This window comes from Erpetoichthys calabaricus, chromosome 4 (genome assembly GCF_900747795.2).
Source record: "Erpetoichthys calabaricus chromosome 4, fErpCal1.3, whole genome shotgun sequence".
In the NCBI taxonomy this organism is placed as follows: Eukaryota; Metazoa; Chordata; class Cladistia; order Polypteriformes; family Polypteridae; genus Erpetoichthys; species Erpetoichthys calabaricus.
Window position 1 is genome coordinate 129,680,324 of NC_041397.2, and position 24,286 is coordinate 129,704,609.

Sequence of the window (24,286 nt, forward strand, 5' to 3'; positions counted from 1 at the left end):
CTGATGGATTAACCACTTCTATACTGCTTGCCATTATTCAATGCCTTCAATAACAAGAAATATTAAGCCAGACCCTGAAAACAGCAATATGAATTACAAAAATAAGCAACAAACTCTTACATGAAGTTGATGTGGCCACAAAATCTAAAATTAGATCTACTCTGCAGGACAAATTCTCCACAACCACATATTGATAAGTGAATTACACCAAAAAATACTGCAAATTCCTTAGCTGCATTCCTTACCAAGCAAAATCCCAATATCAACCAAGAGCAGGATCTTTATGTGGATATTAAAATGTAATCATTTTAATGTACCAAAGAAAGACTATATACTACTAGATGGATACTGTGCACATCCACAGCAAAAAAAATCATGGTTATTCATAGCATCCCTATGAATAAGCTCGTGAAGGGTAACTGAGAAAGACAGGTGTCCCTGCAGTTTCATAATACTTTGAAAAGCTTTGATGTAGCAGTGAGGACTGCTCTAACAGAAAAGATCTGCCAAAAGCTGTCTCCCTTTTACTACTCTGTCGCTCCTCACAAGCCACTTCCTGCTGTGCTCGCCCACGCACAGGTCGCACATCAATCACACCTATTTAGTGCACCGGTGTCTGCTGTGAGCGATTGGCTGCGGGTAATCAGTTCTATAAGAATTTGATCTGCAGGCTCCATCAGAGACATTCACACTGGATTTCATGATTGAAACTGAGTAAATTGTTCCTTTGTTTGGTCCTACTCTATGCAAGTTATAAGGCTCATTTTATTTTACATTATCTCTGTAGCTGAGATGTCAATTACATAAAAACAATTTTGAATTTAAATAGAATTAAAGGACAAATATAATTGAAAGTATCTTATTTGAAATTTATGCTAACAATACAATTACTGTTAAAAGTTCTGCTTGAAAACCACATTTAAAGTGAATATATTCAGGTACAGTATACTGTTATGAAATATGTAGAGGATATTGATTGATATTTCAGTGATGGGGAGGCTAAATCTTGCCATATGCATATACTGTAATGTGGTATTTATATTTGGCAGAAACAGGTTTCATTCCATTAGTTTTCCTCCCTAGATTCAGAAACCCTTGGGAAATATGCATATTCATGATAAATGTAATACAATTTCATTCTAATAGAATAAAGGTAATGCCAAAATCAAAATGCATGGCATGCCTCCTAAAAGGTCACTTCACACTACACTTAGAAATGAAACTATAAATATTCCATCATCTGCTGGTACTCTGCTATAATGCACATCTCTGTCATACATGACGGATTCCTTAGGTGGATTTAGAAAACACCCTTCAAATGGTGATAAAAGGGTGTACACAAATCAGGAGTGAGGCAAAGTAAGGTAGGACCAGAGAATCAAGTCCTAATTTCTATGAGAAATTTATGTGTACATACAGCATGTTGTTGCATTACTGTAGAACATTAAACGCTTACTGTAATCATTTTAAAAAGTTAATGAAATGTTATCACCTCATAAGATAGTGATACTCCCTTTACCTTGATAACATATTATGAATTATGACTGGAAAATTATAATTAAAATCAAGCATAAATTTCAATCCAAAGTCAGAAACACTAATACATAGAACACATGTGTTGAAGGGTCACCTTCTGGGCTCATCAAAGGTAAGTACTACCATGCTGGGACATAGGGGGGCACTGTTGTCGACAGAATCGTCTCTTTTTCCATCGACATCTCAAAGAAGATGCCCGATAAGGGTACCAAACTTTGCCGCTTCTGGTCTAAGGATTACAAGACCAAGATGTTGCCAGAAGAAGGTGTCTCATTTGGGAAAAAGCAGACCACCTGATGAAGCTCCAAACTAAAGGATGACCACTTTTCAGAGTTATCTTAACCTTTGCTTTGGGAGCCCTGCAATCTAATAACTGTTTTGCTCTTGTTTGCTCCATCATGCACTTGTTTATTTTTGCCTTGCCAGCACCGTTATTGAAAGAGGCAACCCGGTTGGCACCCCAAACAATTATTTTGGACTTGTGTATTCCCATGCTTGACCACAAAAATTATTCAGTAGGACAGTGGGCTAAAACATGCCTGCATGTGCCATTGTAAAGAAATTACAAGCATCTGGAATTATGAAGACGGATATTACAACATGCTTTCATAGAAAATCAGTTAACTCATATGCTGTTGGTGACGTTAGAAAGTGATATTTAAGATGTATTTCAGCACTAGACTGGGTTGACCTGGGAATGGAATACCATGGTCTTCTATGAATTTTTAGTACTTACCTAATAGAACTTTAGGAAATCCAATTCTCTTGAAATTTTCCACAAAAAAAAACAAGCTTAATGAAATGGTTTCTGTTTTTAATTTTTACTTTTATTAAGAATATAGTCCATATAAGCTACCCTGAAACACATAATTTGTGCTACACTACTGCATATGGAATTTAATAATAATAATTTTCTGTTGGTGTAACTGTACATTACTCATTAAATTAGGCATTTTATATTTACATTAAACAGAAACATTAGGCTGTCATTTTATACAACAAACAACTTGGTCACAATAACGGATAAAACTGGTGGTGAATTTTAAATCGGTATTCTTTGAAAAAAGAATTAAGGTGTTATTCCTAGTTATAGTTGCAAAATTATAAGCCTTGATTGATTCTTTTTTGCAAGAAATGCAATGTAAGTATGAATGTATTTATTCTAAACACAGGTACAAAGCTTGAATTCCATCCTAATTGTGAAATTTATTTTGGCTATTCTTTTTATTGCCAATTACTTTAATTATTTAGAGGGAAGAATACAAGCAAATCATTAAATCTTATTCTTTATAGTGCTGCATATAAACTTATGTTCAATTGATTTTTACCTTACTTTAGTCAATACATTTGTTGCTAAATCTATATGTTCGCAGGAAAATTCAGTGCACTTCTAATAAAAAGGTAACGCTTTTAAATAACTCAATATGTTGACCAATAAAATTGCAACACTGGGAAAAATGCATCATATCGGTCTGAAATTTGCGGGATAAATAGGTCATGGTGGAATGTGAAACTGAGGTGCAGTACATACGCAAATGATTTGTGTGAGTTATGTCCCCTGGACTGCCACAGAGGGTATAAAGGGTACCTGCAAAGGGAACTTCACTGAGTGACTGCTGACAGTTAAAGTACTCTTAGGGACCTAAAATGCCCTGGCAAGGAGGACAGCTGCCATGCATTCAGCTCTTGGACTTTGTGCGAGGGGGAATTGTGGGAATGTGTTGTGTTGGACCTAATTCAGTAACTAGAGTATGACATCAGTGGGAAGAAGAGGGATAGAGTCACTGACATAAGAGGTGTGGAGCACCATGACCCAACAATAGGCACCTGGAAGCATGCATTTTGCAGCACCACACGGTGCTAGCATCAGATGTTATGGTGTGGGGTGCAATTGGGTTCCACTCCTGTTCCAGCATCTTACACATTTCCAATACCTTGATCAGTCCATGATACATCACAGAGGTGTTGGTCAAAGCACTGCTTACTTACCTGAATTTATCATTACTTACAAACCAGAGCACACATTGAGATCTCAATATGCCGGCCTACTTGCCACTTCTGATAGTTCAAGTCACGTATGAGATAGAATGTTTTCGTGGTTAGTAGAATAGTTTTGTGCCTTGAGATGTTTTGGTTGCAAAAAGTGTGCCACCACAGAAAAAAGGTTGAGACACACTGTACTAGAAGCATTTACTTTTCAGAATTTTCAGCAAATAGTACTGACAACATACATTTCAATTATGTAAGTCAAATGCCAAATTAAAATGTTTTACATTAAATTGGTGTATGGTAATCTATGTTATATTACACCTACGATAAAATCAAGCATGGATACAACAAGAGTTTAATACTGCAATGTTATAATTTGAAAGTCTGTTAATGCAATATGTATACCTTTAAGAACTAGAATAGAAAATTGTGCATGTGGACAGTGGCTTGTACTGTCTGCACAAAAAAGTACTTCATAGACATTATAATAAATTCAGAAAAGAATTATAAAATACAGAAACTGAAGAACTGTAACTACCCAGTTAAAAATGTGTTTGGAACAACCAGTCTACCTTATGTTATACAAACAGCAGTATTCTACGATTAGCTGCAGAGTTAAAAATTTGTTCTGGACCAGTTTTGGAACAACTAGACTACCTTATGTTGTACAAACAGCATTATCCTACTATTAAAAAGAAAAAAAACAATGTGGCGTTCAGCACTGTGCCCACACAAATAACCTGGTATTAAAATAACGGCACATCTGCTGAGCCTTACGTTTTTAGCATGTGCCCATTAAACTAAATAAACTGAATATTTGATATGTTTTTATATAATAATTGTTATTTTACAGAGTTCACGGCAGAAACTGGAAAAAGAAAGATGACCGGTTTCTTCTCCAAAGTTTGAATAGGATGGTGAAGGAAAAACTCTGAAAATTATTTCTAGTCTCTTGTTGGCAATTAAAAATCTGGATTAGGATTACAATTTTTTTCTGCACTTTAAAGACATTGTGTTCCCATAACCTGTTTGACAGAACACAGCCGGGTTTCCATATTGCATTACACCAGTGTTTTTGAGTTCAGTCCTGTGGAACTCCCATGGCTGCAGGTTTTTATTCCATCCAGCTTCAAATTCAGTTTATTTGATTTTTAATTGATACTGCTGTTCAGATATTAATATGAAATGTATTAATATTTATACCTGTTTGTGTTCTTTTGTTGTCTTCTTTTTGATTTACCATCTTTTGTGGAGTTTGCTCCTTTAATTATATCCAAATGCAGATGATTAGCAATAAGCAGTAAAGACACGGGTACAAACAACACTGAAAGCTAAAGAGGAGTAATGATTTAACTGCCATTTTCATTTCTATACTTATTGAGAAATTGTTCTTACAAGTGAGCAGAAAGGGAATATGCAACAGAAGTAACTGATACCTTTCAACATTCAGTGTTGTCATCATTTTGATACAATTTAGGTAACAAAATATATAGAAAAATGTGAATTAAAAACAAAACAAACAAAACCATTAAGCATTTAATGTTTTGGAAAACACGGTGGCGCAGTGGTAGCGCTGCTGCCTCGCAGTTAGGAGACCTGGGTTCGCTTCCCGGGTCCTCCCTGCGTGGAGTTTGCATGTTCTCCCCGTGTCTGCGTGGGTTTCCTCCGGGCGCTCCGGTTTCCTCCCACAGTCCAAAGACATGCAGGTTAGGTGGATTGGCAATTCTAAATTGGCCCTAGGGTGTGCTTGGTGTGTGGGTGTGTTTGTGTGTGTCCTGCGGTGGGTTGGCACCCTGCCTGGGATTGGTTCCTGCCTTGTGCCCTGTGTTGGCTGGGATTGGCTCCAGCAGACCCCCGTGACCCTGTGTTCGGATTCAGCGGGTTGGAAAATGGGTGGATGGATGGATGTTTTGGAAAAAAAACAGATATTTTAGAATTTCTTAGAATAAGGGAATAAAAAAGACAGCTCATTAAACAATGACATTGATTAAAAATGAGAGTAACACATTGGCTGTGAAATTGGTTCAGATAATAACCCACAGTTACAGAGGTTGTCCAGTAAACCACTGCATTAAACCAATGAAATATGCAAGCTAGCACATGACATTCTACATATTTACAACATGAATATCATACACAGCGTGAATTTAGAAAAGTATATGCAAGATGCAATTCCACTTAAGTTTATTTGCTGTATTTAGTCTTCTTTAAAGGAAAATCTACTTTAAAAATACTTTCACATTTAACATAGCTAAAAATCTGAAATAATTGGACTGAAACAAGGAAAACACTTTTTAAACAAATGTTAACAACAAATTCTGATAATGTAATAAAGACATAAAATCTTAACAGACTTACTTTTCTGCTTAAAGTTTAGCTGCTGAGACTACTGTGTTTAAAAATGTTGAACTTTAGCTTGAGCTTTGGGATGAACTCAAAATTAATACAAGACTTACTTTCAAAGTCATAAATATATTTGCCAAATGTAATTAACTTCTGAGCAATGGTCTACCTGTTAATGATATTAGGTTTAAAAAAATTTAACTTTAAAAGCTCAAAGCTGAAGAAGTAGAATTCCACTAAAACCGTATCACTGCTCAAATTTATCAAGCATGTTAGAGTAGGAAAATAGTCCTTACCGGCTCAAACGTTAAAGAGTGTTGCAAATTTTGTCTTACTTATTGGAGTAGGATCAAAAGCATTTTATCAGTTTTCCTAATTTCTGGAACTACTCTTAACTTCACCAGGATTTAGAAAAGTTCTGAGCTGTTCCAAATACTTAGAAGCTGCCAGAAGAAGGCATTCATGCAGACATCAGCATATACATCCCAAGAAAAACAAAATGTTTTGGAAAATCTACACAAAAGTGAGCTTGTAAAAAGATAGCAATTTGACAGAGATGGAATAACATTTGTAACATATGTTGTACATCAAACGATCACTCCATCTATGTGAAGGCCATGTGCTGCCAACTGAAACGAAAATTTTGGTAACATTTCATTTTTTGGCCACAGGGAAATACAGGTTTGATTTTCTAAGTACGTATGTCAAATCCAACCATTCCTCAAAATTTCTACTTATCTTTGATTGCCCTTACAAAGAATGACATAATACGTAGATTAATCAATTTTCCCACCACTCCACGTGACGTAATGTTAAATCATGCTGCATTAATGCAAATTGGCACTCTAATAAAGATCATTGCCCCAGGTGTGGATAAGCATGCACATTTGAATAGCAAGTAATATCAGAGTATCAACATGGATGCTAATTGTATTTAATAACCAGCATATTACTCTACTTTGAATATTATTATTTAATCTTTGTGGTAATCTTAGCATTAATATCAGAAAACTACAAAGTGTCATCATGATTTCCAAGACCTTCATGAGTGCCAGTTTCTGGCTCATGGTGCCATAAACTCGTGACGTCATTTATTCTTAAAGGTGTACTCCTACTCCAAGCTAGGAGTAAGTGTTAGATGCTTCATTAATACTTCTCATGTCCTGCTCTGAGGTAGGACAAATTCTTATCCTAGTTAGTCTAAATGCCAGGTACAGCTCTTAGGAATATTAGTTATCTACAAAGTTTTCTCTGAACTGGTCCATTTGTGCTTAAATGACAGTGTTCTGCAAAATTTTTCTCACAAACATACTTCTTTCAAAAAATGCTCTAAACATTCTAAGAGTATGCAACTCTAATTGAATCTAGGACTACACAACTCTCAGAAAGCCTGTAAGATCTGTTTAGGGACAGTCAGAGAATTAAGAACTTTCTCTGCTTACTGCACTTGTCCTGTTTGGACAGTTAGTTGCTTTGTGAAAGAAAATAAAAGTCTGTTTATTACTAAAATTGCAAATAACTGGAACACCAGCTAGTTAATCTAAGTTGTAAACGTGGAAGGTCTGTGTGGCGTTTTGCTTGTGCTAAGTCTCTTCCATTTACATGAATTATGCAAGAATTCATAAAATATTACTGGAATCATATGGCACATATTCAAAAGTTTAACATCAGTTAGGTTTGTTAGAACAGCGCACTCTTTTAAGATGGAGTCAGTGCAGGATCGCTTTCAACTGAAGGCATAATTTCATGTTAAATGGCCATTTTACAGCAGTTGGTCTCATTCATACTTTGCCAAAACTAGTGTAAAGATAAAACTGCCACACTTGGGAAACTTTTGAAATACATTACTACTCCAGGTATGCCAGCACTGGTATGCTATATATTGACAAATACTGTACTGACCAAAGACAAATGTGTGGCCAATCAATTACTACTACTACTGTGGGACCACAGTAACAGTACCTTTTCATGCTAAAATAGCTGAAGGTAGCCATTAACTAAAATAAATAATAGCTAACAATCACCTTAAAACCTTTGTTTACTGTTTATGTGAAAATTTTTCTGCAGTAAAGTTAAAAAGTTTTAAAAGAAAATCTCCATTTGTAGGTCATTTTCCATGATATCATAAGTTATCAAGGATAATATTTATAAATTATTTTTGAGGTGGTAAGTTAGATGAGATTATTGTGAACAGTTAATTACAATACATACTATACAAAGCATGCAGCATACAGTAGTGGCCAAAAACATTCCTCAAAGTAATAATTACTGCTAGGACGTTTTTCACCACCTTTCAATGCTTCAGATGTTTTTAAAACTGATGATACAGTACAATGTAAAACATTTGCCTAACTGGTAAGTCTGACATAACTTAAGATCAGCACAAAACAACATTAGGCAACTCCTCTAACTGAGAGCAAATATTTTTTATACTCCTAAATGGCAAAAAACAATAAAAAGAAACTTCTTTTTTCTTTGATGGAATGCCAAAGAGAATATGGTAAATAAGTTCAATGTTTCTACAAAATTAAAGCAGTGAGAGATTTGAATATCTGACTGACTACAGATGGATATTTTCTATAAATTTAAACAGAATTATATTAAAATTAGACCCATATTAGAAACCCATAATGTACAGACGCAACCAAGCAGAATGAGTGAGGAATACTGCTTTATCTTGCTATACCCTGTACTGCATGGCATGTAATCATACCGTTTCAGAAATTTTAAGTAATGTGGCTAAACTAGCATGAAAATCCAACAGCTGGAGCAGTGAAAGAAGATTGAAATGGCATGCTATCTGTGAAAATCCAGCAGGTACAGCAGTAAAAGGATGAATTGGCAAGCTATCTGCAACAGCCCCCGGTAAAGTCTCTGTGAAAATCTTAACAGTAGTAAGAACATATCTTGCCACTAATAACAAAGAAAGGCACTGAGTAATTCTACTTAATAGCAATGTTAATAAAAAAATTGTTCACCTAAGAAGCATAATATATCGAAAGTGGTTGTTCTGGAAACATTTTGCACAGCTTTTTTCTTTTTTTAAGAACTTCATTATATTTATAGTGGTAATGGCTAACAGACTAATAAAACAAATTGCATTCAGGTGCTTTAAAGTTTGATCATGCATTACCTTCTGTTCTGTCTTGTGCATACTTGAAAATTGTCTGCAGAGCAGACATAATTTAAATTGCTACATTTAAAGTGCAAGCACAGTCGTCATCTGTGTGATGTTTGAATGTTCTCCCATCTAAAGTGGGTTTTCCTTCCACTTTCACAAAGACATGAATGGATCTTTATTGCAGATTCAATGAAAGTCATGTGGTGAGACTGAATATGGCTTTTAAAATATTTGTATAAATGTAGAATGGAGCTCGCCTTCTTCTTGATACTAAAGAAACGGTTTTTGCATTGTGTTGCACTTAAATGGTGGATGGGTATGTAAAAAAAATTACTTGGTGAAAATATTTGTATCTGTCATTGATTGGAGAGTAAGATTACTTTATTTGCATGCTTTTGTGAGGATATGACAAACTGGAATCATGGGTGAACACTTACTGCATTATTCTACTTTAATTTCATATTATTTTATAATTAGTTAGTCTTCTTATTTCAGGCACCTAAATTAATTTATACATTTATGAGGGATTGTGTGGTAAGATTATGACTATAATGTCACCATCACTATAAATTATCTGTTGTGCAAACTGATTAAACACAAAATTGCTCATGGCAATACATACTGTTACTGTATGCAAAGGAAGTTCTTTGCACTTCTGTGACACAGATTAGATAATTTTAGAGAACTGTGTAAAAGGAAAAAAGAAAGCCTATTATATCCCAAATGGTATTTTTTTCTGAAATGTCATGTCGCACCATTCTTGTGCTCCTCTCTCATGACCACATGTTTTTACTTACAGATACACCCATAATATCTCCAGTCTGAAGCAATACCTACTTAGAATAATGCAATTGACTTGCCATTGTGAGCTGATAAAATTTCCAACAGCCTTCACTATAAACAGATTAAAGCCAGCATACACCACGTGATCCATTCATCCATCTTCCAAACCAACTTATTCAAAGCAGGGTCGTGAAAAGCTAGAGTCCATTTTAGCAAGCACCGGGTGCAAAGCTGGAACAATACATGAACAGGGTGCCAGCCTATCACAGGATGATCTCATACACACGCATACACATTGGGGCCAATTTAACATCAACAAAAATCTAACCTGTACGTCTTTGGACTGTGGGAGAAAACCTGAACAACGAGAGGAAAGCCATGCAAACACGGGGAGTATATACTGTTCTTGTACACTAATGTTTACATTAAATTCAAGTTTTCTGTGTTCCCTCATTTCAGAAAGGCGAAACCCAAACAATGATTCAAGCACATGCTCCACCCTTCATCTGTGAAGTGTTATCTATAATAATAAAAGGCAAAGCCCTCACTGACTGACTGACTGACTCACTGACTCACTCATCACTAATTCTCCAACTTCCCGTGTAGGTGGAAGGCTGAAATTTGGCAGGCTCATTCCTTACAGCTTACTTACAAAAGTTAGGCAGGTTTCATTTCGAAATTCAAAGCGTAATGGTCATAACTGGAACATATTTTTTGTCCATACACTGTAATGGAGGAGGCGGAGTCACGTATCGCGTCATCACGCCTCCTACGTAATCACGTGAACTAAAAACAAGGAAGAGATTTACAGCACGAGTCACACGCGGGAACGAAGGTAAATGACGTTAATTTTTGACTGTCTTTTAATACTGTGTAAGCATACATATTAACACATGTGCAATTAAACGTGTGCATTTACGGGGTGATTTCTCAGGCTTAAAAGCTCACCTTTTATCAAACGCGGGAACAAAGGTAACTGACGTTGTTCACTGTCTTTTAATACTGTGTAACCATACATATTAACACATGTGCAATTAAACGTGTGCATTTACGGGCTGATTTCTCAGGCTTAAAAGCTCGCCTTTTACTAAAAAGGTAAATGCAAAACTATTTCAATCAGTTTATTGAAACGCTCCCGTTAAGGATTGCAATAACATATTCGCGAGATAAAAGAACGAAGTAGGGGGAAATGGAGGAAGAGCCGCGAACAGCTAAGAGCAAAAAATTAATTAAACAATTGAGAACGGAGCGAGTTAAGCATACAAGCATGTTCATAAGGGAAAGAAAGCACGGTGTAAAACGTAAGTTTAAATTAAGTTTATAGAAACGCTCCCGCTGCGGATTGCAATAACATATTCGCGAGATAAAAGTTTAATGAGAACACACGAGGTATAAACGAACCACACGCCGTGGCGCAACGTTAGGGGCAACAGTTTCAACCATTCTATGATCTGCTTCTCGCAACTGAAAGACGGCACATGGCGGATGTTAGCCGACTTGCTGACCGCAACGTTAGGGGCTTCAAGTATGGCGCTGACGCCACATCTCAGTGCCAACACTTTGCAGACTGTACTTAAAAGACACGCCCTCCTCACTGGACAGTTAAAAACACCAATCAAACTAACGATGACATCAAGTATTACCCAATCAAAAGTAGGAAAGGAGGCATCTTCATAAAATGCGTGTGGGATGATTTGCATGAGACGCTGCTTTAAAAAAAAAATGATAAAAAAAATACGGGATAAATCCCGTCCAGTATTGATTCAAAACGGGACGCGCAATTTCATTCTCAAACGCGGCACGATTCCGTATTTTAAAGGACGGGTGGCAACCCTACAGTGCCAGGTAACCACCCATACAATCACATTGTGATTCAGACTAGGAATGCAATGAATGTAATTACCCCGATCTACATACAAGGCGAAAGTCTTGCAACATTCAAAGATGATGGTTTAGGATAAGTACACCATACAACATAAAAGAGCTTATGAAGCCTTGAACCGAAAAAAGCAAGATCTCAGAGATCGTAAAAAAAAAAAATAGGAGGTAATATCGTTTTACCTCGCTGTAGATTTTAGTCAAACATTACCAGTTATTCCACGAGGGAGACCAGCAGATCAACTCAACGCGTGTTTAAAATGCATGCTTCTCCCACGCTCGGTTATATGTCGCTTGTTCTCGGGTAGGTGCACCAAAAAATGTATACATTTAAGCATGTAATGGGCAAACAAAAAATGAGGTATACCCGAAGGCACTGCAGTAGTACTTTATGTAACTTTACTTCTTAAATGTTAATGTTTTACTGTTTAATAATTTATACGCTTCTTATATGTTGTTCAAATTCTTTTATCAAAATACCACTGACAGCGCAATGCACGATAACATGGAGTGAATACACCATACGCATCCGCCCACGGCTGCCCTGCTGTGCGCAGATAGGAGTTGATTCTACAATAAAATAAAATAAAGATAAAAAGACTAAAACAATCATCACCCATAAAGCGGATAGTACACGTGACGTACTGTATGTGTACCACATTTCAAGTGTATAGGTGAAACGGTTTTGCGAGCTACAGGTCATTTAAAATCCTGGACAGACACACAAATTGCCACGGTAGCAAATTACAGAAGAAGATTTTACTGTTTAATAATTTATATTTATATGAAATGTGCTTCTTATATATTACTTCATATTCTCATATGATAATGATGTTAATGTTTATATTGATTTCTGTGTTATTAAAACTGCATGTATGTGTGTATATGTATATATATATATACTAGCAAAATACCCGCGCTTCGCAGCGGAGAAGTAGTGTGTTAAAGAGGTTATGAAAAAAAAAGGAAACATTTTAAAAATAACGTAACATGATTGTCAATGAAAGCCCGTTTCACTCAGTAAGTCTTATGTGTGTGTTTATGTATGTGTGTATATATATATGTAGATGTGTATATGTAGATATGTATATATATGTATATGTATATAAATGTTTATGTGTGTGTGTATATTATATATATAATATATATATATATATATATATATATATATATATATATATATATATATATATATAAAAGACAGCAACAGTTATAACAATGACAACACAATTACATTGACACTCATGTTACGTTAGTTTTAAAATTTTTCCTTTATTTTTCATAACCTCTTTAACACACTACTTCTCCGCTGCGAAGCGCGGGTATTTTGCTAATATATATATATATATATATATATATATATATATATATATATATATATATATATATATATGACAGCAACACTCATAACAATGACAACACAATTACATATATATATATATATATATATATATATAAATATATATATAGATATATAGATATATAGATATGTATATATATATATGTCAATCTATGTATGAATGTATGTCTAGATATATATATATATATATATATATATGTAGATATATGTATGTATATATGTAGATATGTGTATATGTAGATATGTATATATAAGTATATATGTTTATGTATATATATGTTTACATAACCTCTTTAACACACTACTTCTCCGCTGCGAAGCGCGGGTATTTTGCTAGTTATATATATAATATACACACACACATAAACATTTATATACATATACATATATATACATATCTACATATACACATCTACATATATATATACACACATACATAAACACACACATAAGACTTACTGAGTGAAACGGGCTTTCATTGACAATCATGTTACGTTATTTTTAAAATGTTTCCTTTTTTTTTCATAACCTCTTTAACACACTACTTCTCCGCTGCAAAGCGCGGGTATTTTGCTAGTATATATATATATACATATACACACATACATGCAGTTTTAATAACACAGAAATCAATATAAACATTAACATCATTATCATATGAGAATATGAAGTAATATATAAGAAGCACATTTCATATAAATATAAATTATTAAACAGTAAAATCTTCTTCTGTAATTTGCTACCGTGGCAATTTGTGTGTCTGTCCAGGATTTTAAATGACCTGTAGCTCGCAAACCGTTTCACCTATACACTTGAAATGTGGTACACATACAGTACGTCACGTGTACTATCCGCTTTATGGGTGATGATTGTTTTAGTCTTTTTATCTTTATTTTATTTTATTGTAGAATCAACTCCTATCTGCGCACAGCAGGGCAGCCGTGGGCGGATGCGTATGGTGTATTCACTCCATGTTATCGTGCATTGTGCTGTCAGTGGTATTTTGATAAAAGAATTTGAACAACATATAAGAAGCGTATAAATTATTAAACAGTAAAACATTAACATTTAAGAAGTAAAGTTACATAAAGTACTACTGCAGTGCCTTCGGGTATACCTCATTTTTTGTTTGCCCATTACATGCTTAAATGTATACATTTTTTGGTGCACCTACCCGAGAACACGCGACATATAACCGAGCGTGGGAGAAGCATGCATTTTAAACACGCGTTGAGTTGATCTGCTGGTCTCCCTCATGGAATAACTGGTAATGTTTGACTAAAATCTACAGCGAGTAAAACGATATTACCTCCTATTTTTTTTTTTACGATCTCTGAGATCTTGCTTTTTTCGGTTCAAGGCTTCATAAGCTCTTTTATGTTGTATGGTGTACTTATCCCAAACCATCATCTTTGAATGTTGCAAGACTTTCGCCTTGTATGTAGATCGGGGTAATTACATTCATTGCATTCCTAGTCTGAATCACAATGTGATTGTATGGGTGGTTACCTGGCACTGTAGGGTTGCCACCCGTCCTTTAAAATACGGAATCGTGCCGCGTTTGAGAATGAAATTGCGCGTCCCGTTTTGAATCAATACTGGACGGGATTTATCCCGTATTTTTTTTATCATTTTTTTTTTAAAGCAGCGTCTCATGCAAATCATCCCACACGCATTTTATGAAGATGCCTCCTTTCCTACTTTTGATTGGGTAATACTTGATGTCATCGTTAGTTTGATTGGTGTTTTTAACTGTCCAGTGAGGAGGGCGTGTCTTTTAAGTACAGTCTGCAAAGTGTTGGCACTGAGATGTGGCGTCAGCACCATACTTGAAGCCCCTAACGTTGCGGTCAGCAAGTCGGCTAACATCCGCCATGTGCCGTCTTTCAGTTGCGAGAAGCAGATCATAGAATGGTTGAAACTGTTGCCCCTAACGTTGCGCCACGGCGTGTGGTTCGTTTATACCTCGTGTGTTCTCATTAAACTTTTATCTCGCGAATATGTTATTGCAATCCGCAGCGGGAGCGTTTCTATAAACTTAATTTAAACTTACGTTTTACACCGTGCTTTCTTTCCCTTATGAACATGCTTGTATGCTTAACTCGCTCCGTTCTCAATTGTTTAATTAATTTTTTGCTCTTAGCTGTTCGCGGCTCTTCCTCCATTTCCCCCTACTTCATTCTTTTATCTCGCGAATATGTTATTGCAATCCTTAACGGGAGCGTTTCAATAAACTGATTGAAATAGTTTTGCATTTACCTTTTTAGTAAAAGGCGAGCTTTTAAGCCTGAGAAATCAGCCCGTAAATGCACACGTTTAATTGCACATGTGTTAATATGTATGGTTACACAGTATTAAAAGACAGTGAACAACGTCAGTTACCTTTGTTCCCGCGTTTGATAAAAGGTGAGCTTTTAAGCCTGAGAAATCACCCCGTAAATGCACACGTTTAATTGCACATGTGTTAATATGTATGCTTACACAGTATTAAAAGACAGTCAAAAATTAACGTCATTTACCTTCGTTCCCGCGTGTGACTCGTGCTGTAAATCTCTTCCTTGTTATTAGTTCACGTGATTACGTAGGAGGCGTGATGACGCGATACGTGACTCCGCCTCCTCCATTACAGTGTATGGACAAAAAATATGTTCCAGTTATGACCATTACGCTTTGAATTTCAAAATGAAACCTGCCTAACTTTTGTAAGTAAGCTGTAAGGAATGAGCCTGCCAAATTTCAGCCTTCCACCTACACGGGAAGTTGGAGAATTAGTGATGAGTGAGTCAGTGAGTCAGTCAGTCAGTCAGTGAGGGCTTTGCCTTTTATTATTATAGATATATATATATATATATATATATATATATATATATATATATATATATATATATATATAAAAGACAGCAACAGTTATAACAATGACAACACAATTACATTGACAATCATGTTACGTTATTTTTAAAATGTTTCCTTTTTTTTTCATAACCTCTTTAACACACTACTTCTCCGCTGCGAAGCGCGGGTATTTTGCTAGTTACTAATACTCTGAAGAAAATGGAATCCGCCATTAAGTATATGTGATGTACTTGACACACAGAAATTTTCACAGCTGAATAAACATTAAATCCTTATAGATACTACATTCTTTAGATTACCAGTTTCATATTACATTTCCTATTAAGTTTCTAAACAAAAACATGCATTTTTCCACTATGATAACAAAATGAAGTGTTCAGAGAAAGTGTAAAACATTATAAGTTTCAACAAAGCATATAAACTCAATATAATCAGAACAAATACTTTAAAAAGTTTTCCAAAACAGCAAGTGAATTGCAGAAGCATTAAATAAACTTAGACATGTACAAGTGAGACTAAATTAAGCACTTTATCATAAACAAATGCATCATGACACCTTTTAGTTAGTTTTGCTTGGCAGGCTTGTATGACAGTAGCTTACACATGAAATATGCAGGCAGAGGTCATCCTGCACCTTTTTCTTTGCAGGCACTGTATATGTTACTACACTAACATTTTATGTTCAGTGTAGAAAAAGTGTTTCACTAAGCAAACGTTTCTTAGAAATATGGAAATGGCATAACTCAAAAGGTCTGAATGTAGTTTATGAAAAGACCAAAAACAAAAAAAGCTTCAAAAGTTGCTATGTACAACAAGCAAATATACTGTAGTACTTACATGCCAAATCTCCAGGCTACATGATCATCTGTAATCCAGCTAAAAAAAAAAAAGTAGAAATATTTACTAAAATATTTCTCACAGTTTTAGTACTTGTATAGATTAGTACACACCTGAAAATATATTCATATTTAGTACTGTATTAAACTTAATTTGCCCATCGTACATGAAATTCCATATATAAAATTGTGTTTTTAGTAGTAAAATGTTGTTGAAAAAATGTCATATTGAAAACCTGAAACTGAAATTTTGATTCCGTCAAAATACATTCCTTACATGCACAATCATAGAATGAAATGTGTTTATTTATCTGCTACAGATTGGTCACCCAAAAAATTTTTAAAAGTATGCCATTGAATTTTAATCTGTTACTGACTAAGAAATTATGTGAAATTGTAAGGTCATAAAATATCAGGTGCATCAAAGCTTTGGTCAGTCCTTTCTTTAGTTCTTTATTTGTACTTGACTTGCACTTTACTTTATTCTTCACTTGTTCCTTTATAGTTTATACAATAGTCTTAATTATAAAAAAAAAAATTACAGAAATAATGTAAAACAAAAGATAATTTGCCACAGCTTTTGTGTATAATATGCTTAGGTTTTTTTAGCATCGTCATATCAAAAAACAACAAAATGAATCAGTACTGTAATTCAATTGCATTCTCTGATAAATAATATCTCTATTTTAATTATAGTTTGTAGAAATAAAGATTTTAATATAAATACACACCCAAGTTATATTAATAATACAATATTCATAGTACAAATGGTATAAGAATGTATTATACAATTTCAAACATTTCAAAATATTATGCAAATGTCATGGTAAAATGTAATAAAAGAGTACAATAACACTTAAGTATTAGAAGACAGTTGCCTATCTGCATCTAGTCACGTGAGAAAGCTACTAAAAGAACACACACATCAGAGGAGGTGATGACGATGACACACTTTGCTGGATGAGACTATATGTAGCTCTGGCTAACACAACTAATGATACTTTTATTCCTAAAAGGCTTCAGAATTCATTCAACAAAGCATATCTTTAGAAAGGTTGGGATAAACTGGGAAGACAAACTTAAGTAACTGCATCTTCATAGCTTGGAGAAAGTAGTACAAGAGAACACTTGACAGGGGAATATATAAAGAGGAACCAAAAAATGTAACAACAGATATCTCTTAAGAAACTGGGATCCATACTATAACAAATTAATAAAAGTAATGGAAAAATGCATTAATAAAATTTAATTAAATTACAGATTCCAGTTGGAGAGACAAATTAGTATATATTTTTCAAGCATAATTATTTTAACATAGTGGCAATTGTTAGAGGGTTTATTGTGGGTGCCAAACTCTATTCTGCATCATTCAGTCAAATCCTCAACATAGCTTCAGGGCATCACTCTTGCAGGTCACTCTCACCCACAAAAGATCAAATAAGTGCTCCCACTAGTCAAGCTAATCTTCCTGACTTTGCATTATGGGAGAAAATTACTGTGAATATGAACTGTTACACCATGTTAGCCGAAATGTATTCACTAAGAGGGTCGTTAACTTCTGGATTTAACTCTAGGACATTTTAAGAAAGCACAAAAGATGTCAGAAGCTGAATTTAGATTTCTGTCTATGATTTTGCAACCTTAGAAACCATAACTGCTACTAAACCACAGCACATTTCTGGTGTCTTCACCATATGCAAAAGAAGTATATATTTATAAAAATGGAATAACTTAACTTTTACTTAAAACACAACTATTTATTTTGTGGAGCTTCACTTCTAACTTCTATTTTTCTGGTGATTTTGATGTTCTGGACTACTATTATCAACCTGGACCAGATGTTTCTTTTCACTGTCATTTACTGTGTTTCTTGTGTTGGGATCATTGTCTGTTTGTCTGGTAGTTCTTAGTTTCAGGTTTCCTTGACTTTAATCCAAAGCAGCACATTGGTCTACCCTGTACTTTAAAATCCTAAAGAATACCTATATCCAAGAGCCGAATGCAAGCAGGGAGTTTTTTGTTCATTTTAAGCATTTGTGAACCTATCACACAACAGAGAATGGAATATCATCTGTCAGTGAAGCACTCCTACAGGCTGCGTTATTTTTATTTGTTCTAACTACACAGCAACTAACAGATCTGGAGGCAAGTCTGTATGGAACAAATGACCTCTCAACTGTACTGCATTTGCTATGATCCATTAGTAATTTACAGATAAGAAAAGTCCAATTAAATTATATTTATAGAAAAATGTTTAATTTGCAACAATACAAAATTGCAAAAAAACACTTTCCAGCATATGCATACTTTAAAAAAAGATAAATATTTTAATGAGAGGTTTATACTAAGTTTTGAACTTCTTAAAACATTAAATATACAATTAAAGGCAAGCAATGTCTTTAAAGATCATTGAATGATGTTCCATCATATTATTTCATTATTTCAAGCGGATGCTAGGAAATGCTTGAGATTTTAAAGAACTGTCAACAGACAAGAAAATCACTTGAACTGAAGCTGCCACGTGGGAAGAAAAAAGTGTCACATGACAAGTATCCAGAAAACAAAAAAGGGGAATACAGTAATCCCTCCTCCATCGCGGGGGTTGCGTTCCAGAGCCACCCGCGAAATAAGAAAATCCACGAAGTAGAAACCATATGTTTATATGGTTATTTTTATATTGTCATGCTTGGGTCACAGATTTGCGCAGAAACACAGGAGGTTGTAGAGAGACAGGAACGTTATTCAAACACTGCAAACAAACATTTGTCTCTTTTTCCAAAGTTTAAACTGTGCTCCATGACAAGACAGAGATGACAGTTCCGTCTCACAATTAAAAGAACGCAAACATATTTTCCTCTTCAAAGGAGAGCGCGTCAGGAGCAGAGTCTGTCAGAAAGAGAGAGGAAAGCAAACAAATCAATAGGGCTGTTTGCTTTTAAGTATGCAAAGCACCGCGGCACAAAGCTGTTGAAGGCGGCAGCTCACACCCCCTCCGTCAGGAGCAGGAAGAGAGAGAGAGAGACAGGGTTTGTTTTTCAATCAAAAATCAATACGTGCCCTTCGAGCTTTTAAGTATGCGAAGCACCGTGCAGCATGTCATTTCAGGAAGCAGCTGCACAAAAGATAGCAACGTGAAGATAATCTTTCAGCATTTTTAGACGAGCGTCCTTATCGTCTAGGTGTGTGAACAGCCCCCCTGCTCAATCTCCCTACGTCAGGATCAGAGAAAGTCAGCGCAAGAGAGACAGAAAAGTAAGCCGGGTAGCTTCTCAGCCATCTGCCAATAGCGTCCCTTGTATGAAATCAACTGGGCAAACCAACTGAGGAAGCATGTACCAGAAATTAAAAGACCCATTGTCCGCAGAAATCCGCGAACCAACAAAAAATCCGCGATATATATTTAAATATGCTTACATATAAAATCCGTGATGGAGTGAAGCCGTGAAAGGCGAAGCGCGATATAGCGAGGGATTACTGTAAAGCAAAAATTACAAAATGATACAATAACCTATTTACAATATGTATAACATATAACAATCACATTGTATCTATTAAAATTCATAATATATATTAATTCCTTCCTTCCATCCATCCATCCATTTATTTATTTCAACAAGTCCAAATCAGTATATATTCTTATGAGAATATAGTAGTAGATTGTCTAATTGGAAGGCATTAGATAACTAGCCTTACAGCTCAAGAGTCCATCACTTAAACCATAGCCAATTGAATGTAATAGGGAGTAACATCCTATTCCAGGACATGGGGTACAAGGAAGAATAAGGCCTGGATATGTATGACACTTCATCATAAAGCATAACTATTAACAGTCACACATTCACAAACTTAACGCTGGAAGATAATGTTCATATGTGATAATATTCTACATTTTCCTCAAATTATTAAAAAAATGTTCTCTTAAACATTTTTTTTATCTTTGCTACAGATCTCAGTGATTAAAAATGTTACTGAATACAGAACTTGTGCCAGTCCATTAATACATTGTCAGGACTTCACACAGACTTAATAGCTCTTTTTTATAAGGTCCTCAGTTATATCTTCTAATTTGTGCCTTATTCAGTTATACAAACCAGTGTTGAAAAAAACAGATCAAATTGGCAACAACATAAATCTCTATTTTACTATCAGAAGGAACATTTAAAGATACCTCTGGTTGTCAGCCGATTAAAAGATCTTTAAAAAAAAAAAAAAAAAGAATTACCAGTCCTAGAGGCTGATATGTGTTTTCTAAAACAATAGTGAATTCTGAATAAAATAGGCTTCCTAATTTTAGGTGTTAGTAAAAGGCAACACAATAGCATGGAGATATTTATATGAATTCATTAATTACTATTTATTTAATTAAGTATTGTATTTGACTATACTGTATTATAATAAATGTAACATTAGTGTGTATTTTGTTACAGATTTCAGCAGAACATTTTTAGATTTGCTTTATCCAATTTAGGGTCATAGTATGATAAAGCCAATCCCGGCATCAGCCCATTATACCCTTTTACATTAACCTATTATATAGGTTAATTTTAGAATCATCAATTTACCTATTTTGTACATTTTTGGGAAGTAACCGTAAAAACAAAGAACATACTGAAAGAAACACACCACTGCATGAGGAGAATGTGTAAACTCCACAAAGACAGCAACTTTGCACAGGATTAAAATCTCTGTGACTGTACTGAACTGAACTGTACTGAATCAACAATAACTGTGCATCCATTTTTCCGATTTAATTGATAAAAATTTAAAACTGTCAATAACTGCCCCCAAACCAGGCTGTAACAAGCACCCAGAATTCTGAATTGGGGCATGTAATCATTAGAAATCAAAACCCTGCCTGGCAGAAAAACCTCTCCAGTTCCCAATATTTTATTTGGGGGTGCCACAAGCAGAGATTTCTTGTTTCTTTGTGAAAGCAGCACAACTGTCAAGAGTTTTTGAAGAAAATTTTAAACATGATATACAGTAGAAGTTTAATGCTATGATCTGTCCGCAATTATGTTCCTCTAAACTATAAGTTTTTAAATTTAGAAATAAAAATGGAAAACAACTGGTAACTGTGGAACCCATTTGCACAACATGAACATGTCTCAAAACTATTTGGATATGAGCTCATAAATCCAATCACGTTATGTAATTATGCCAAACTTACCTTCTCCAAGTTTTTTCAACTCTCTGTCAACATAATTTATACCGCAAAACATACAAATAAATTGTTACCACTTATGATTTAAACTCTGCATATACAATCATTCAGGTTGTACTACCAAGAGAGGCTGGTATCATTTTACTACATTATCACTATTGATGCAGTTTAATTAGAACCAACTTATTCTACTCAACAACTGAATATTTCTTGCCAAATGAAAGTATACTAATTTTCTCTATGTAATGTTTGCTTTTGCAAAGACACTTCAAATCACTATGCCATGACATAAGTTAATTGTTTATAAATATATCCATAGTGGGTAAGAGAGACACCCACAGCCTGACCTTGAACATATCACTCAACAACTAATAATGTTTACAGCTAATAAGCAGGTACAAATAAAAAAAAAAAACTGGTAGAAAGCAATGGAACTAAACAAGAAATTCCAAGCGGGTGATTCTATTAGTATTTCTCATAGTATTTTTAAACTATTCTTTAAAATTCTAATCAGATTAGTAAAACCTTAAAAATTTAGAAAAATGCAATATGAAAGATAGTGGACTGATAGTTTACTAAAAAGTATATAAAATTAAACTGTTACAGGACTTAAAATACATGAAAAGTATTCATTTCTTTAAGTTGTTTTGTTTATTCAGGAAATAGCTTCTCTTTAAAATCTTTTAAATCATGAAAACTTTCCGTATCTTTCTACAAATGCTAAAGACTCACTCCGGTCAGATATGTATATATTATACTGTATATATCACAGGGGGTTGGAGTATATTATGGCAGTACTGGGTACAAAGTAGCACCAATGCTGGACAGGGTGCCAGTTCAATGTAGAACTTATTCTTATACCTCTGAAACTCACATTTGGAATTGGAATTGGAAATTAACATAAAATGCAAGCTCTTGAGAACATATGTGAAAAAAGAGTACTTGGAGGAAACCCATACAAACCCTGAGAGAATACTGAAACAACTGGACTAGACCAGCAAAGAATCAAAACCCAAGATAATGAATTCAAAAGGAAACAGCCCTAAACCCTCTACCACTGTGTATCTTCCAGTATAGTATGTAATACTAGCATTATTTGTAAATACATAATGGAAAGTCAAGTAAAAAATCAAACACCAAGATGTTATATGTTTCTGTTATTATGTTTGTTAAATCTTATTAAGCAAAGGCTGTGTGGCTTGGCTCCTGTTGAATCTTCATCTAAAGGTTTTACACTATCCTAGATAATGAATATTTCATTTAAAAATTGCAAACTGTGTATCCATTACTTCCACTAATTTTAAACACAGCTCTGAAATATATTTAACCATAGATTCTTCATGCAAAAACTTTGAAAAGAGAAAATATATAGAAACAATAAAAATTAAACATACAAACTGTAATCGACTTGTGCCCTATCCAAGGTTGTTTCCAGACTTGTCACTGGTTATGTTGAATTACGCTTCAGCACCCAATGATATAGTTCTTATCTATGAATTTAAAATTAATTGCAACTTTAATTATTATTATTATTAATGTAACTGAGTCATCTGTTTATTTCAGAACCTGCATTCTGCATTACAGAATCATAATGGTCCAACCTATGCACACACACACATTCATCAAGCTAATAAAAGGAAAACTTAAATAAATATTGGGCATAAGAAAGAAAGTAGAGATGAATAATGTGAAAACTCAATCAATAAAGTGGCCGGTCCATAGGACTGTGGCAGCAAGATTAAAAGTGCACTACTATACCACTGAGAAATACAACTAAGTATTATATAAAGAATTAACATTGTGCATATTTTGTATTTTTTCACGAAATTTCTTTCTTAAATTTAGAATGTTCTTACACTTAATGAAGTTATAAATTCAAGTAAATACATTGTCATTTATAATTATGATGCTTTCAATAAATGGTATATTTATGATTTGCTCTGTATTCCAATAATTCTAAGTAGATAAAGTGCTTCTAAACTGTTATTTCTTTTGCAAATTAAAAGCTTTTTCATGAAACATTTTCATTTAATTAAGAGGAGGCTGGGAATTCAGTTGACAACATACAGTATTCTATCTCTCTATATATAACACTAGCAAAATACCCGCGCTTCACAGCGGCGAAGTACTGCCTTAAAATTTTTATTAAGAAAAAAAGTAAACCTTTTTAAACTGAGGGAAAATATACCAATAATTATTTGTTAAGGATTTGTTTGTATACCACATTGTCAGTTCGGCCCTCCGGTTGTAATATGACCAAGCTGTGCGCTGAGCTTACTCTTGAGCATGCAACGTACAGTTGGTCATGTGAAAAGCAATCTTGCCTCAAATCAATGCCAACATTTTGTATGGTCTATCCCTGAGACTTATTAATTGTCATTGCGAAGCAGAGCCTTACTGGAAATTACAGGCGTCTGAATTAA

General features: G+C 34.5%; 1 protein-coding gene across 2 annotated transcripts in view; it reads right to left on the minus strand.

Annotated features, from left to right (window-relative positions):
* The window catches only part of si:dkey-100n23.5 (uncharacterized), a 667,944-nt gene that overhangs the window by 423,076 nt on the left and 220,582 nt on the right, over positions 1 to 24,286 (minus strand). For both annotated transcript variants that reach the window (XM_051926134.1, XM_051926133.1), the window contains one exon: positions 16,701 to 16,739. In XM_051926134.1, the coding sequence (XP_051782094.1) occupies positions 16,701 to 16,739 (39 nt within the window). The remainder of the gene's footprint in view (positions 1 to 16,700; positions 16,740 to 24,286) is intronic.